General features: G+C 38.0%; 1 protein-coding gene across 1 annotated transcript; it reads left to right on the forward strand.

The window, feature by feature from the left end:
- Positions 1-1,208: 1,208 nt before the first annotated feature.
- RNF32 (ring finger protein 32) lies at positions 1,209-16,974 on the forward strand. The gene is made up of 8 exons (XM_068673786.1): positions 1,209-1,232; positions 1,741-2,005; positions 6,433-6,575; positions 8,258-8,290; positions 8,727-8,851; positions 9,067-9,175; positions 15,680-15,844; positions 16,238-16,974. The coding sequence occupies exons 1-8, from the start codon at positions 1,209-1,211 to the stop codon at positions 16,475-16,477; spliced, it is 1,104 nt and encodes a 367-aa protein (XP_068529887.1). The 3' UTR covers positions 16,478-16,974.
- Positions 16,975-17,094: the final 120 nt, after the last annotated feature.

The following is a 17,094-nucleotide window of genomic DNA, read 5'->3' on the forward strand; positions in this document are numbered from 1 at the left end:
CAACATTGCTTCCCTTAAAGCCACCAGTTCCCAAAGTCCAATGAGCCACCCTAACTGCTACACGTAAACACAGCAGAAAGTAAGGCCCCCAACCCCTCCTATTCATACTTAGGGCACAGTTACCACATTAATCACCCTAACAATGTTTCTCAGGCTGGAGCCACTCATGACTGGACTTATCCCCAGTAGATTGTGGACCAACAGCAACTCAGGGCTCCTCACTGACCCCAGCAACTGGCCATGGGCTGTGTGGCCCCGTGGCCATCGCTGGGAAGCCCTGAGAGGAGCCAGAGAGCATCACTCAAAGTCCATTGCTAAAGGAAGTCCTTCGGTGTGAGATAAACGTTTCCCATCTTCCCTCTCCCTTATCACCTGACAAGTTAAAACAGCTCTGAATTTTAAATAAATAAATAAAATTTTGCTCCCCCCCCCCCCTCCCCCTGGGCTGCTTTGCTGCCAGGCAACAAGGTGCAACCATGAGGGGCACAGAGGTTTCCATGAGTAAACACGGAGCAGCTGGGCTGAGGGGACTGTGAGTCAAAGACTGGGCACTGGGTGGGGGGATATCCATGAGGTAAAAAATGGTTGGAGAGGTAACAAGGAGTGGGAGGAAGTCCAGTGCAAGGCCTGCACAGATTTGCCATGAGCTGGCCTGGCCATGAGGCGGGCGCTGAGGGGCCATGGTGGGCAGGGCACAACGCATCGTCCCACCATGGCGTGAGGGGCCATGGAGGTGGCACTACTGTCCCTTGGTCACCCAGAGGGGGAAGGCAATGTTGGCCACGAAGGGGTTGCTGACATTGTCTTTGCTCACTCTGCCTCCGGTTTACTTGTCCGCAATAAACAGTTCAATGGGACTTACTGCTACAGCTGTATTTTTAACTTGGTCCGCTTGAAATTTGTTATTACCACCACTGTTTTTGAAGGTGTTCTGCTTAACAATATGTGCACAGAGAGAGATACACTGGGGATGAGATAAGGTTGATAGGGGAGGGGCACAGGCTTGTTTATGGACCCAGAGTTAACTTCTGTGCATGGAATACGTGTTAAGTTTTCCCCTCTGCCAGGCCTAGGGGAAAATGAACGAAACTGTAAGTTTCTATTCATCTATTAGCAAGGCTGTTTCTGCTGAGAAATGTTATTCATGTTCTTGGATATTTCTGTTCACAGAACCACGTGACTTTTGAAGAATCATCTAAAGACGGTCAATGGAGCGTCATGGTTTTTACAAGGTATGATTTCACATCTTTTAAAGTAAGGTAGAAGGGTGGGGAGAAATGCAGCAATAGATAAACACATTACCTGTATAAAAATAATATATTCTTGTTTATAGTCAGTGTTCTGAAGACAAGGATAGCCTTTGGGATTGTTTTTAATTGAAATAAAATGTGTTTGGGCATGCCAGACTTTTATAGTCCATAATGAGTTTATTGCATATAATAATTATGGGTTCAGTAATTAAAACTTAAAAATTACTGCTATTTTATTTAATATAAACGATAAATCAAAGATTTCATTTGACTTTTTATAAGTTAAAAACTAGGATGTGTCAGAAACATCAATCTTAGATTTCACATTGTGGTAATTGTATGTTAGAATTCAAGTACAGGAGTTGCATGTGCATAAAAGTCTTTGACAAGTCAAAAACATTGGCTAAGAGCAGAATTTCATTTAAATTGGTATTTTATCTTTTTAATTCATTTACAATAATAGCTATAGAAGATTTTTTTTTCTTTCTAGAGCCACTTTTCTGAACGAGAGGGGATGGCAGTTTCTGCAGTTGCTTTACAGGATCATATAATACACAGTCATCAGCTCCAGGATCTTTCATTAGCAGATCCTTTTAAGTCAAGGAATATCAGGAACATTTACAAACCTGTGAACAAACAGATGGCCAAAGCAGTAATAGATACTGGACTACGAAAAAAGAGCACTCACCACAAAAATAAAGAAGATGCAGAAAGGGAGTATGTGCTTGATCCCAATCCTCCCCGTCTAACGTTAGGTAAACCTAATATATTATATATATTATATTCAGATTCATGAATTCTTTCATTTTACTTAAAATAAACTAAAATGAGGAAGCTAAACTTTCCATTCAATAAAATTATTCAGTGCTAGACAGTATAAAGTCTTATTTTTCAGGTATGTCATAGCCAGCTATTTAGGGCATTGTGTAAACGGTCATTTAAACAATGAAATTGTCATCGGTGTCTTGAATGCATCTTCATATCTGAAATGTATTAAAACCTATTAAAACCTAAAATGCAATGAAGGTGCATTATGACAGCTAGTGCATCTTGAGGAAGAAAAATTCTAGTGTCTTACACATTTTTAAAAAATTTTCTATATTGACTATCATAACTTTCATTACCTTATATTCTCAAATAAATCATCAGTTAAGTGGATATTGTATTTATTTGGGATAATGTATTACTAATAAGATAATTTTTATGTCTTTTTGAAATTGTTTCTTTTATTCCTTATTCAGTAAAAAGACATTTACTACTGCTGTGTTAAATATATTCTGTGTTAATGTATACCCACCTTTACTCAAAGTTAAAAAGGTTTGTTTTTACAATGGTCCTGGGGCTAAACCCAGGAAGAATTAACACCTGTAGTTAAATACCTTTTTCAAATTTGGAAGCAAACATGCAGCAAGATAAAAGTCACAGATGTGAGGGCTTGGAATGATGCCTGGTGAGAAAACTCACTTTTAAATAGTATTATAATAATACAGTTGTAGAGCAGTGACAGATAATATTGCTTAAAAAAAAAAAAAAAAAAAAAAAAAACCATAGCTATGGAGCATCTTAGCAGACCAGGAATCCAGATGTGCTTCACAGTGGTCAGTTTCCATTTTCTCTTGTCCTTTTCTAAAGGTTTCTACAGTATTCGTACCATGAACATCTTGTCTCCATCCTTTTTGCCGCCTTGATTACACTTGTCTGAAAGAATCTTCCAGCTCAACAGTTTACACTTTTAAGCATAATAAACTTTCATCATCATTAATAATTGTTTTATTTATTCTGTTTCATAAAAATGCCCTCAGGCCTCTCTGAAGATCATGTTGCCTTTGCTGTAGTAACTGTCACAGTAGTCCCAGCTCTAAAGAGAACCATGTAAATCAATGAGGCTCCATACAAGCACAGGCATCTGCCTTTTGGAATCAGCTGAAGGTTAAGAGGGTAACTTAAGAAAATACACAACAAGCGAGTGTAACAAGTGATAGGACAAAGGTAGTAAGACTAGATTATTATTAGTATGTTTGCTTGGTTATACTTCTAAAGATGAGAGGGTTTTTTCTTTGGTTCCGTTTGAAGAGGAATTTGAAAGAGGAGAGAATGGGGGGGGGGAGGGAGAAGAAAAGCAGAGAAGTACTGGGGTTAAGGCAAATATAAATAATGAGTGATTATGGAAGCTAAAGGTTGTGAAAAAATGCAGCCCAAGTGTGAGCATGTTCTCTGCAATTATAAGAAAGACGAAGTATTTTCTCTTTAAATCGCAGCATTGACTGAGAGGTCCCATATGAATGTTTGTGCAAGTGATTCAAAGAATGTGCTGAAAGGTTTTAAGAAGTCATTGCAATTGTTTCTGTGTTTTGCTTATTAGTATTTTCACCTATAATCTCTCATGAATTTACAATGCTTATATTAAGCTTTCTCTTTTTTAAGAATTGTTCATTTTAAACCTTACAGTCGTGAAACAACAAACGTATTCAACATAGTTGAATACAGTTTTCTCTTCTCAAGTTTGTGGGTCTCAAACAGGCTTCTGTTATTAATTTTTTTCTCAACAGGGGCTTGAGTCCTAAAAGCTAATCATAATGGTTTGGAGGTTACTGTATATAATCACTTCACTAATGTTCATTTGAACGTAAATAACTCAGATGTAAAATGGGTGTGTCAGTAGATAGGTTGAGCTTGTAAATGACGCATAAGGCTGAAAACTCTTGGATGTCTTGAGCTGTGATAAAGGTAGGCTTTCATTACTTATATTTATTCTAAGTGGTGTTTCAAGAATATCTTCACAGAGCCATTTGCATCAACCGCATATCACTTCTTGTGTGTCCTGCTGCCAGTTTTCCTTCATCAACTACGTTGTATAAAAGCTTTCCTTCTAAGCACCTGTATAACCTGTCCCTCACAAATATCCCATCTGGTTTATATTATTTAGAAGTTAGGTTTTGCCTCCAATCTCTTCCTATTTGGCAGCTTTAATCATCCACTTGTGAAAGTTTTTAATAAGCTTTTTTTTTTTACCCCGGGCGTATACAAACGGCTTTCCACAAAGCCATCTCATTGTCTTCCCTAAAACAGTCTCTGACCACAGTGCTTGGAAGAAAATCAAGGGTAGGCATTTTTTGTGTTGTGATACTGTCTTTCATGCTGTGACTGGTTTGCTATGTTGTTCGCTCCTTGTATATCCAGTTTTTGTCATCATAAAAACTGGCACTGTGTATATTGGACTATCAAAGTGGGATCCTGTTTCCTTATTTATTCACTGATACTCTAAGGTATTACTGTCAGATGAAGTTTGATATATGTTTTTACTAGAACTTTTATCATGTATTTTATAATCTGATTCCTCTTTTGTGGCAGAAACACACTGATCTGAGCACCATGTGCTCCTCAAGGACTGGATGGTCTGTGCAGCATGTACTCTTCAAGAGGGAAAGCACCTGATTAGAACTTTTTTCGCCACACAGATGCCACTTTCAGCAATTCATGCATAAGCGTTAAGTCAAATACATATTCTGACCATAGATGAACATAGCATCTAAAGTTTGTAGGATCTTTCATAGCTCTCTTCAAGCTCACATTATTTTTCACCACCAGTATCACCAGATGAGTGCATTTTATTGCACCAGAATTGAAAGACAATGATATGTATTGTTAAAATATATTTTACATTTGGAAAATACAGTGCTGCATATATGTACAGTACTGCTTGAGGCTGAGTGGTTTGAATTGTAGCCCTTAGCCTGCAGACAGAGCTGTGAGCTCCCCTCCTCACGTGTGGAGGTGCTGCCATCGTGTTCGGGTATCAAGTTGTCTGGGAACAGAAAGTGTTTCTAAGCTAAGACATTTCATATATGACCAACAATGTAATTTATGGTATTGCTTCAAATTTTCATTTGATACTTAGGTTTATATGCATTGCAAAACCGCTGGTTGACATTTGGCTTGATACCTTTACAAGAGCGACAGAAGTAACAAGGTGGTGTGCCCGTGAACCAAACCTTAGGTGCAGAAAGAAATTTCCAAGTAGTTCCAAAGTACGCTGACACTCCTTGAAATCTCAAAGCCATCCAGTTGTTCTAAGATATTAAATCAAATTTGTTGTGTATGTTTGAAGCTATAAAGAAGGTCTATGCAAAGATTTTGGTAGGATCCATTCTCTGGTATGAATGAAAGTGTTGACCCTTCCCATTTACAACTAAAGCTCCCAGGTAGGCATGATCAGCTTGCATTCTGATTATTCCTCTTCCTTCCTTCCATGTTCCTCTTCCTTTCTGGTTTTAGCAAATGCCATTGATGCCCTGTCATGGACTTGTGTTTTGCCTTATTACACATACCTAGGGCATTCCTCTACTGACTGTAATCAGTTCACACAAACTGCTTACTCTGGTCTCAAAAGATGACAAAGGTCTATTCTTTGCTGTACCAAATAGCATATTTGGTATACTGCTGGAATACTGATCCTGGCTCTTACCTGCCATTTGTGGGGTTGGAAATATTGAAAGTATTTTCATTAATTCCTCCTTTGAGAAGGTGGAGATTTGTTGTGGATGTTCAGGAAAGCACCTCACAGTTACTGTTTGAAATTGACTAGATCATCTATTAGAAGTCACTGTCACTGGTGACCTGCGACAAAAGTCACTGTCATTGGTGTCCAGTAACCATCTCTTTTCTTTTATTGAGCTCCTTCTCTTGCATCCATCACAGTCATACCACACTTCAGCATTTTTCACCACCATTTTTTATTATACTGTTTCATCCATGTTTCATTTTATTTCAAGAATACCAAAATGTAATGTTAAAGAAACCTTTAGAAATGAATTCCCAATTTTGTTTATACTTACATTTTGAAATTATGTTATTGTGCTTTGTTACATTGTCTAGTTAATTATCCCCATTTTAATTGCTGTGAACAGCTATCAAATTCATATTACTTAGCAAATAAGTTTACATTTTTAAAATTCCTATATAAATCCTATAATTGAAAGAAGTTCCAAAATTAGAAAATAGCTAGCTAATAGTAGGAGGTATGTTGCCCGCCAGTAGTTTGTTTGATGATAAATTTATTTGAACTATTTGTATAAGTATTTTTAAATAAATGCATTATCAATGAATATCATACGCAGAAAAGCCATTGTCTGCATCTGCCAGTGGGCATTATCCAGTGATTTGTTCTTATTGCTGTCTGCAGCTCAGAAATTAGGACTAGTTGAGCCCCCTTCCTTGCCACTAACTGCTGAAGAATGGGCAAAAATAAAGCAGAGATCCATACAGCATGGGGATTCCATACAGCCTTGTGCAATATGCAGGGAAGAGTTTGCACTTCAGCCTCAGGTACGTTATCTGTGCACTACACAATTTAATTAAGATTTTCCAGAGTTACGGCTAAGACTCATTAGGTGGAGAAGGAAAGGAAGGAAATTAAAAGGTCAACCTTAAGACACCATTTAGTATTTAATAGCTGGACCTAGCTATTATCAGCCTACTCTGAAAGTATTTTGGAAATGAGATGTTAGAGAAAGGTTGGTAGTGTTTGATCACTAATGAGGTTATGATAGTAGAGGAGAAGGCAGTCAGCAATTTTTGTCTGCTCTTGCAAAGCAAATATAGGCTATTTTTTGCTCCATTTTAATTCCTGTTGTATCTGATCTTATCCTTTGCTCATCAGAATGGTAAATATTCACTAATTAAACAATTTCAGATATGTTTTGTTTTCTCACAAGTTTTATTACTTTGTAGTTTAATTCAGTAGTTATTTCTATGTGGAAAATGGAAGTAGGTGTGCTCTTAATGCCATTCCATCATTTACTTCAGTTATCTGAATGAACACTTGCATTTTACCTTGGTGGCCATGTGTGTAGCATCATGCTTTATTAGATTCTCTCATGTATCATCTTGAAAATGTTAAGCAAAAGGGACAGGTGACTGATTGAAGAGGAGTGCAGCTCCAGAGAGGCGATGATGGTAATTAGAAGAATTACCTGAACTGCTTGCAAGTTCCTTTCCACAGTGTGTTTCAGGGTGTTTCTTTTCTGCCTTTTCCCCCTTTTTAATTTGTTTTCCTTTAAGATTTTTTACAGCCAAGCCTGTGATGTGAATCAAGGTCTTTAATAACCTTAAATGGAGGGGGTTTGCTTCCTTTTACTTCAACATTAACTGGAGGTGTACAATTGTCCAAAGACAGGTGGGATGGATCTGGCAAAAGACCATTCTGCCAATTTCTGGCTACCTAGAAGTCTAAAGCTTGACAAGAGAGAGCAAAAGACAGCACTCATTAAGAAGGTTACTTTAGATTTGGCACAAAAAGGGAAATGCCTCTGGAATTCTTTTTGTCCTCAGTGTTTCGTTAGCTTTCATCCCTCAAGGGAAAAAAGCCACTGTATCTGAAAGCTTTTCCTTCAGCTGGCTGCTAGCCATTAATCCTTTTGTGTTTGCGAGCTCAATAGTGCACACTACTTGTTCTGGTTTTCACTCCTTTCCCAGTTTTTCCTTCCCCTAAGAGCCAACTGCCTTTTTTGTCCAACTCTGTATCTTTTGTCAGGATGGAGATCATCAGCATTTGGTGGGAATTTAGGTCAGATAAAGGTGAAGTTTTCTTGTAGCCTGTGAACATGCTTTCTCTCTCTCTTTTTTTTTTTTTTTTGTACATGTGAATTGCTGCATTTGATGTATATCACTTCTTGAAATGTAACGTCTTTGTGGGGGAAAGGGAAAAAAATAATCAGCTTTCATTTTAAGTACTTGTTTCATAATCTTTTGCTCAAGTCAATGGCAGTTGGCATTTCTTACTTTCTGCCACTCCATGTGTTGTCAATGCAAAAATTCACAAATTGGTTTAAGCTGTTATCTATTAAGTAATTTGTATAGAAGACTAATTTTATTTTCACCAGATGCAATAATCACAGAAAGAAAGTGATAACCTTTCAGGCAGTCAGAATTTTTGTCAATGTTTTTTACTTTTCAGCATTTATAATGGTTTTAAGTCGGGTTTGTGTTTTTGTTCCTTTGTAAAATAGGTGCTGCTTTCATGTTCCCATGTATTCCATAAAGTGAGTATTCATTTGTTTAACAGTTCAAACATATATAATACATGTTTTAAACTACTTAAGTGAATATTTTGATGAATTAAATATAATCTTGAGAAATAATTTTGTTTCTGGATTCTTACAGTAAGAAATTAAATTTTATGCTATTTTATGGTGAGGCCCTTCACTCCATTTATTATCTATTCAAAGCTGTATGGGAAATCATAGTTTCTAACTGAGTTATGCATTTGTATACAAAACAGGAATCGCTTAATTAAAAAAATAAATCATAGGAATATATTTACATTTCCAAATTTCTCTAATATTTTAATTATAAAAATAAACGTTTTGTACAGTTTTCATAGATTGTTGCATGAAGCTTTTACATTCTGTAATCTGACCTGTTTCACCTGTTTCAATGATATCAAATATACTGTAATTAATTGCACTTTTTTTTCAGGCATGCCTGAAAGCCTTTGAAAAATTTACAGGTAAAAAGTCTTGTCCTATGTGTAGGAAAAAGCAGTACCAGACCAGAGTAATACATGATGGGGCCCGCTTGTATAAAATAAAGTGTGCTGTTAGGTAAGCCTTACTTATGCTAGAGGCATCATCACTGGACGAAACTTGTTTCCAAATAATGTTCCAAATTTGTTAAAACTTTAATAAGAAACTAGACAGAATGAATGCACTACAAAAGTTAATGTTTGGGGGAAACAATGTAAAATGACTGTTTCATGTAAATAGCAAAATTATATAAATTTAATTTTCCTCTTCTTGAACAATCCTTTTTCTTACAGAATTCAAGCCTCCTGGAGGGGATATATTGTTAGAAAATGGTATAAAAACTTGAGAAAAACAGTGCCTCCTAAAGACAGCAAATTAAGAAAACAGTTCTTTGAGGAAAAGGTATGTTGGACTTGCTTCTGTGGTCCATTTCTTTGATGTGATTCAGCTCCCTTAAATAAGAACTCTTGAGTATCTGCTCTCTACCTTTTCATTTATTCCTTGTCGCTCATGCCAAGCAAGCAGCATTGGAAACACTGTGTTGTTCTGTTAGTCTCCTCACGCCACCCTCTTTTCAAGGTAAAAATCAGAGAAAATAATTCAAGGCCTGCCTTTTGCCTTGGCCAACATCAACAAGAGTTTTTATGAGTCTCTATTTCCCTTCCCTTTCTGATAAGTCACAGTAATCTGTTTCCCATGAGGGGGTATTTATGGTTGTGGAGTCTTTTACGTGCGTCAGTACAGTAAGGGGAAAAACAAAAAAATGCATAAACAATCATATCCTCTCTACACTCCCAGCATTTCTTCACTCAGCAGACCTGGATAGTTCCATCATGTAGATTCACTCTTCTCTAACTTCTGCTCAAATGCAAGTCGGACTATAATAAATTGGGGTCCTGACCCCATACAAATTAGGCCATATCAGGTACAAGGATTTTGCAGTGACCCTGCATCCCTTTAAGCATGCAGCTGCAATCCTCAAGTTCTTTGCCAACTTCCCACCTTCCCCCAGTTTAATAACAGCCAGTCCAACTCAACTTTTCAGTACATAAACCACTCTGGTGTGCGATTAACAACCCATCCCTCAGGCAGCAAGATATGCCATTTTTGAGTCCAGGTTATCAAACGGCCTGATCAATAGGCCTGATCAATCAAGACATGAATTTCAGTGTAGCTAGTGCTTACAACAAGGAAAATACTCTTACCCGCATTGCAAGCTAAATCAGTGGTAGGTTTAAACCAATACTTGAATCATTCTGGTTTAATTTTTGTTGATGGTTGGTTGGTTGTTTTTTTAATCACTACTGTATTCAAATAGAAGACTGCTTATAGAGGAAGGCTTCTTACTGTCTATCCTTTCATTGTTTGCCGCACTTATTTGGTTGTATACCACTAGAGCACAGCTTTGGAAGCAGGGACCCTCTCTGGCTGTATTATGTCAACTGTATGAAGTTCAACAAGGCCAAGTGCCGGGTCCTGCACCTGGGGCGCAATAACCCCAAGCAGAACTACAGGCTGGGTGAGGAATGGTTGGAGAGCTGCCAGGCAGAGAAGGACCTGGGAGTGATGGTGGACAGTCGGCTGAATATGAGCCAGCAGTGTGCTCTGGTGGCCAAGAAGGCCAACGGCATCCTGGCTTGTATCAGAAACACTGTGACCAGCAGGGCTAGGGAGGTGATCGTCCCCCTGTACTCGGCTCTGGTGGGGCCGCACCTCGAGTACTGTGTTCAGTTTTGGGCCCCTCGCTACAAGAAGGACATCGAGGTGCTTGAGCGGGTCCAAAGAAGGGCGACGAAGCTGGTGAGGGGCCTGGAGAGCAAGTCCTATGAGGAGCGGCTGAAGGAGCTGGGCTTGTTCAGCCTAGAGAAGAGGAGGCTCAGGGGTGACCTTATTGCTCTGTATAAGTACATTAAAGGAGGCTGTAGCGAGGTGGGGGTTGGCCTGTTCTCCCATGTGCCTGGTGACAGGACGAGGGGGAATGGGCTAAAGTTACGCCAGGGGAGTTTTAGGTTAGATGTTAGGAAGAATTTCTTTACTGAAAGGGTTGTTAGGCACTGGAATGGGCTGCCCAGGGAGGTGGTGGAGTCACCATCCCTGGAAGTCTTCAAAAGACGTTTAGAGCTTAGGGATATGGTTTAGTGGGGACTGTTTGTGTTAGGTCAGAGGTTGGACTCGATGATCTTGAGGTCTCTTCCAACCTAGAAATTCTGTGATTCTGTGATATGTATGTATGATGGGTACCCTACAGATCATCTTGCAGACTGTTACAACAAAACTGATAGCACTGTTCTGCTTCTGTGGTGCCGGTGGCTATGGGAGACGAAATACTGCTCTCAGCCTGGCTATGGAGACAGTTCAATGGTTGTTGTGCTGCCTTGTAGTCAATGCAAAGTCCTTTGCTAATGGAAAACAAAAATGGGGGTAACTGAAGAAAGCTAACATTACATGTGGAAGTGCTTAAACGTTTAAGTTTAGAAGAAGTGAATACTTTGGTGGCTTGTGACTGTCCTCAAGTAGCATGATGAGAACAGAAAACAGAAACAGATTTTCCTGCATGGAGGACCGGGGAATGCCTCTTTCCCAACAAGGTTATCAACCTTCTGTGGGATCAAGACACCATGCTTAATTACACACAACATCTCAGTAATGGGAAGCTGAAGAAAGTTTCTAAACATGCTGAAATAGCTGCTCTTTGGTTATATTTTTTTTTATATTTGTTATATTTTTTTCCTCACCAGAACTTCAGATGTCTGCAGTAGTTGTCTATTAAGCTACCTACAATGGGCTAGCTTTTAGAGACCTTATGTTAGATAACAGTTTTAGGAAGAAACAAATGGATAAAACTGCTCACATTTTATCAGATGAGAGTAAACCATGGGATAATCTTCCTTTAAGATTTTGTCCACGTATAGTTTTCAGCATTAAGAAATAATTCTCATACATAACACTTCAGGTTTTTGCAGAGAACAAAATGGGAACTAATTCTTCGCCTTCTAATAAGAATAAACTTATAAAGTCTTCTTATATGGATTACCCAGGTTTAAATTAATTCAGTACAAATTACAATTAAAGGATATACATCCATTTTTCTTAGTGGCTCTCAAGTGGGAATTGTAGATGAGTTTTCCTACTGTTAGCTCTTATACTTTTAAGTGTTGGTTGATGAAAACACTAAAGAAATTTTTCACAAGGAGCTATCCATTTCCAGAAGCTAAAAAGCTTTTCTAAAATAAATTTTGCCTCTCAAGCTTGTGCTGTGCTTTTAAAATGTCACTTCCTAAATGTTAGCATAATCAAACAGCATAACAACTGGAAAAAAATCAAAATTTTAATAACCCGTCCTCTTCTGGAAGGATGGCAAAGGTTAAATGTCAAGTTTCATACTCTTAAATAAATATCACAAAATAAAAAATGATGTCTGAAATATTAGTTCTAGAAGGACATATATTACTTGTTTCAGGGTCATACAGTAGCCCTTATTACACCTATGATTGGATTTTTTAATAATCTAGATCAAAGGAGATAAGAAAGGCCAGAATCCAAACAATGCTGCTTTTTTAGCACTGGTATATACAGAAAGTAGGGTGTTGCTTCAGCATGTTAGGTAGTGAATTTCTTTGATCCTTTCTATAAATGTCACTTGTGTATGTCATTTAATTGTGGTATAGCCTTTTATTGATGCAATGAAATCTTTTCAAATGCATTGCATTATCTCTAGCTTTGCTAAATATGTTGACCATTGTTTAGGAAGCAAGGTAAGTCACTGTGAAATGGTGTAGCTGGCTTTAGTTTCTTCCTCCCCCTCCACGTGATTTCTCCCAACGATTTTAATTTAAATCTCACCAAACAGTATAATGGTCCTGGAATTTGTTTAGTCGTTTGACTTCCTTTATCACATGGAGATGGTAAACATTCTGTTGCTAACTTGAAGTGGCTCCAAGCAGCAAAACGAGGAGGATATTAAACCAGTAAAAGCTTATCAACTGATTCATTGATATGCTGTAAATTCCAGCCTTTTCATTTTACTTTTGAGGGTTGCCATAAGTCAACACATTAGTAAGCAATTTGCAGACATTGGATCACTTAAAAAGGCTTCCCTGTGGACAAAGTTCACATCGGTGCTTTGTTTTGTCATTTTATTTTATCATAGTCCTGTGCTTCTGTACAGATGACTGATGTAGTTCTGCATATCGACAGAGTATTTCAAATATTCTGTTTATGCCATGCTATTCAAGTTTTAAGAAGTCACAGATAAAATACACTAGCATAGCATTTTCAGAAATAAATTCTATTAGTTTCAGATCTGGGAAAAAAAATGTATTCCACGTTATGCAGTAGGACACAGCAAGATTGAATATTTAAATGTTAGAACACAATATAACATTAACAATTCATACAAAATGCTTATTCCTTTCTGTACATTTTGACAGTACTGTTTTGCTAGTTAACATAAAATTTGAGCTATATTTGTTTCATTTTTTTCCTTCCCAAACCTGGACTCTATTTGCTGATTGATGAATATGGGTTGGGTCAGGTCATGCCGCAGAAAATACAGGAGTAGCTCAAAGCAGATAGTATCTTAGCAGCAGGGGAACTTAATAGAACGCTGTCTTAGGCAGGAATTTTCCTCTATTTTTACAGTTTCTGTGCAAGGAAGCTCATGAGGGGGACTCTCAGGATCATTTAGTGAAATGGGCTAGAGAAACACAAGTGCAAGCTCAGAAGTGGAGGGCTTCTCCCTGCTGAGGGAAAAGGGAACAAACAGTGCAGGCACAGAAAGAAAGCAGACACTACTTAGTTTAATGCAATCCCAGCCACTTTCCCTGCCTCCTGCTTTCTGCTCCCATTGTTGGTTAATTTTCCTCAGCGGTCTGTCGAGTAATACTGTAGTTCACAAAGACAGACCGAGTCCTGGAGCTGACCACATGCTGTTTGTGTCGCTCTCAGATTCACAGAAATAGACACTGGACCAGGGCCAAGTCAAAATGTGGTTGTTTTCCCTCAAATTTTGGGTCCTGAGAGGCTCTCAGTGAAAGATAAAGCATCTTCATGGTTGCTCTAGCTTCCCACTGCCCTAGCTTTCTTGTGAAAACAATTCAGGTCTGTTCAAGTTTGATACTGACATAAATGAAGACTGAGCATAAATCAGGACCAAAGCAGATCCAGTTTTAGAACTTAAGTAACAACAGTTCAGATTAAGCAGTGACATTCCTAGTAGTTTTATTAAATATATAATCACCTCAAGCCATCAAAGACCAACTCTGATTAAGTGTAGTGCATTGGTATTTCACATCTCAGTCATTACTTGGGATTGTTTGGAAACCACATAGTGTAAATATTGAAGGAGGCCTGTGGTGGGATTTTTGTTTGTTTATTTTTTGTTTTACACATACCACTAAAGGTCAGTGTGTGTGTTTGCATGGAACAGAATTACTTTTTTCTTTCTTGTCGGTGAGCAATCATGAAGGAAGCACAAGATTACCCATCTGCTCTTTGCTAGATATAGGATTTCTCCCACAAAATTCATAAAGTACTGCTTCGTTTCATATCACGCTGTGATTAACATGCATACACCACGCAGGGGGGCTCAGAGGTATTTCATTTTTATTTAGATACACTAAGTTCACACATCAGCATCATGTAACACTGTAGCTAAGCCCAATTGGCACTGACAGTTGGATACATCCTTTTTCAATATGCTGTTGTGCTAGAGATCATTTGCAAATACAGCAAGTCATAATAGATCTCATCTATCACTGAATTAAACTGTAAAATTAAAAAAATAAATAAATAAATACACAGCATCAAAGCTAACAGCAAGAACCAAATGACTCTTCTTGTGTGATGGTTTTCATGATTTCTCTTATCTGGCCACTTCTAATATTTGTCTCCGTGAAGTCTCTATTGAGGGAAAAAAGAAAAAAAAAAAAGAGGTTTCACTGGAACACATTCTCATACTTGTGCATTATGTGATGATATTAAAAAACTGCTATTATGTTTTTTTTTCATGTTCAAGAAAGAAACGAGAGTTTCAGAGTTTGAATGATAACTTAGAGCATTAAGTGAGCTTTTCAGATAGGCTTTTGGTTGGCTGGTTTCTATGCTGATTTTTTTTTTCTTTTTTGTTAGTTCTTTAGGTTTGGGGGAGTGTAGTGCAGGCAGAGGAGGGATTTGGCTTCTTGTGTCCCTCAGATCTAGAAAACTTTGCCTTGAATATTCTGATGTATGCTATGAAAGGTCACCTTTAGCAGTTGTAAGGGAGTATGTCCTAGTATAAAAAGCTGCCAAAGGAGTAAAATGAAGCAATAAGAAAGTGTTCAGGCACCATTGAGGTGTCTGACCTTGACAACTCCTACTACCTCACCCCTCGCTTCCCACCCCTTCCTCCCTGAAAAGATGGCTCACTGTTTTCCTATTGAGTTTTCACTCAAAGGAAATGTATGGAGAGGAAGGGTCACATTCCAACACCTGTAACATGACCAGGCAGTGCTTCACAAAACTGCTTTAACTATTTACAGGCAGAGTCTCCGCAGCCAAGCCTAAAGCTTCTGTGACTCCCTACAGAACTTCCAGATAGTGTGGTAGCAACAAGAGAAATTTCTATACAATCTTTCACTACAACACAGCTGTACTATCTCTGCTCCACCCAATGGGTTAAGAATGCTACATCTGTCTTCAGAGAGTTAATTCAAAACTGTTTTTTTCCCAAAGTATAATAGTCCATCAGTAGTGGCTGGGGACTTGATGTTCCTAACCTTTAAATCTGCAGTGGACACCAGCTAAAATTGCAACAAGATTCCTGAGATCGTGCAGCTAATCAGGCCCCCTTGTCCAAGAGCTGATAATTCCACATACAAACTGTTCATAAGCAACTCCAGGTCTAACAGGAGTCACTTTTCCTTTCAGGTTCAACAGATCAGCAGTCGCCTGTTGAGTTCTTATGACATAAACCTAGATGAATTTTTTGCTGAGATAGATTCCACTATAGCTGCAAGTCGAGATGTGTTTCAGCAGGTGGAAGAAAAAGAAATATTTGTAAGTGAAAATGACTGGGAGAAGATCCAGATGCAGGTTGGTTGGCTTTTTTGTTTTTAAACAAACAAACAAGCAAGTTCTGCAATCACAATGTTTTTGCTCTTTTAAGGCACAGAGATCTTCAGCACCACTGAGATTTTGATTTTTTTTTTTGTTATAGTTTTGTGAGTTTTTAATATCTGTTCCAAATCAGGGATCTTTAAAAAAAAAAAATTTACAGTTCAGAGATTTACTCATACTTCAGCAGCATCTCTGTTTATTCCATTAAATAGCCCAAAGTGACTGTAGACAAAATTGAGTGAAAATATTCTTAGAATGTTCTAATTTTGACTAGTGTATTTTGATAAACCTAATTAGCAATCTTGTTATATTTATATTCTAGTACTTTATCGCTCTACAGGATTTTTTGTTTTTATTTTGTTTACTTAGGCATTGCGGCAGGAGATAGTTGACTGTCCTATCTGTATCATGCCACTCAGTTCGACTTCTCAACTGGCCAGCATCCTTTCTAGTAACAGCAATCAGTTTTCACGACAGGCTGTTCTGCTTTCTTGTTCACACCTGTTTCATCATACCTGTCTTCAAGCATTTGAAGAGTTTTCCTTGGGAGTACGGCACATTTGTCCTTTATGTCGCTCATATTACCAAAAGAAGGTCCTCGAATGTTGATCCGTATAGCTCAATGAATGTCCTCGTAAAAATAGGTGACAACACATTTATTTCTAACTCTGGAGCCTTTTCAGATCCAGATCTTTCAAGAACAAACAGTTTTTGTATGTACTATGGTATTCACTTTGCATTTACAGAAATAAAAGTTAGAAGGGTGCTGTTGCTTCACTTTTATATTGAGTTTCACCTTTGGTCTCAGCATTTTTCTCTCCTCCCTCCCTCTGTCACTCCCACCTTTCCCAGAGATGATGCATAGTTGATTTCAGCATTGTGTTCCTTCAGCAAAAGACCACTGTTAGCCCTTACCTGTGTGTTTTTCTGCCTGCTATTTTGTAACACTTGTACTGTATTCTGTTTGTGTTTTCTACAGATCAGCTGCTTAATAATTCAGCTGAAAGGCAGCCAGAAAGCTGTCTATAGGGCTTTCAGAGACTGTTATTGTTAAGAATTTGTGGAGAATGTGTGATGCTGTAAAGGACTAGCAATTGATAACCCTATCTTGAAACCAGGGAGGAAAAAAGAAATCCTGAGGATTTGCACACTTTCGTTTCCTAAAAAAAAAAAAAAAAAAAAAAAAAAAAAAAAAAGTAACATGCTACTTAAAAAGAACTAGTAGT

Source organism: Anas acuta, chromosome 2 (genome assembly GCF_963932015.1).
Source record: "Anas acuta chromosome 2, bAnaAcu1.1, whole genome shotgun sequence".
Taxonomy (NCBI): Eukaryota; Metazoa; Chordata; class Aves; order Anseriformes; family Anatidae; genus Anas; species Anas acuta.

Bases quoted from the DNA above. Each gene is read 5' to 3' on its own strand.
- RNF32 (XM_068673786.1), top strand. From the start codon at position 1,209: ATGGAGCGTCATGGTTTTTACAAG. The intron at 1,233-1,740 runs GTATGATTTCAC...TTTTCTTTCTAG, and splicing joins AGCGTCATGGTTTTTACAAG to AGCCACTTTTCTGAACGAGA. The intron at 8,852-9,066 runs GTAAGCCTTACT...TTTTTCTTACAG, and splicing joins AAAATAAAGTGTGCTGTTAG to AATTCAAGCCTCCTGGAGGG.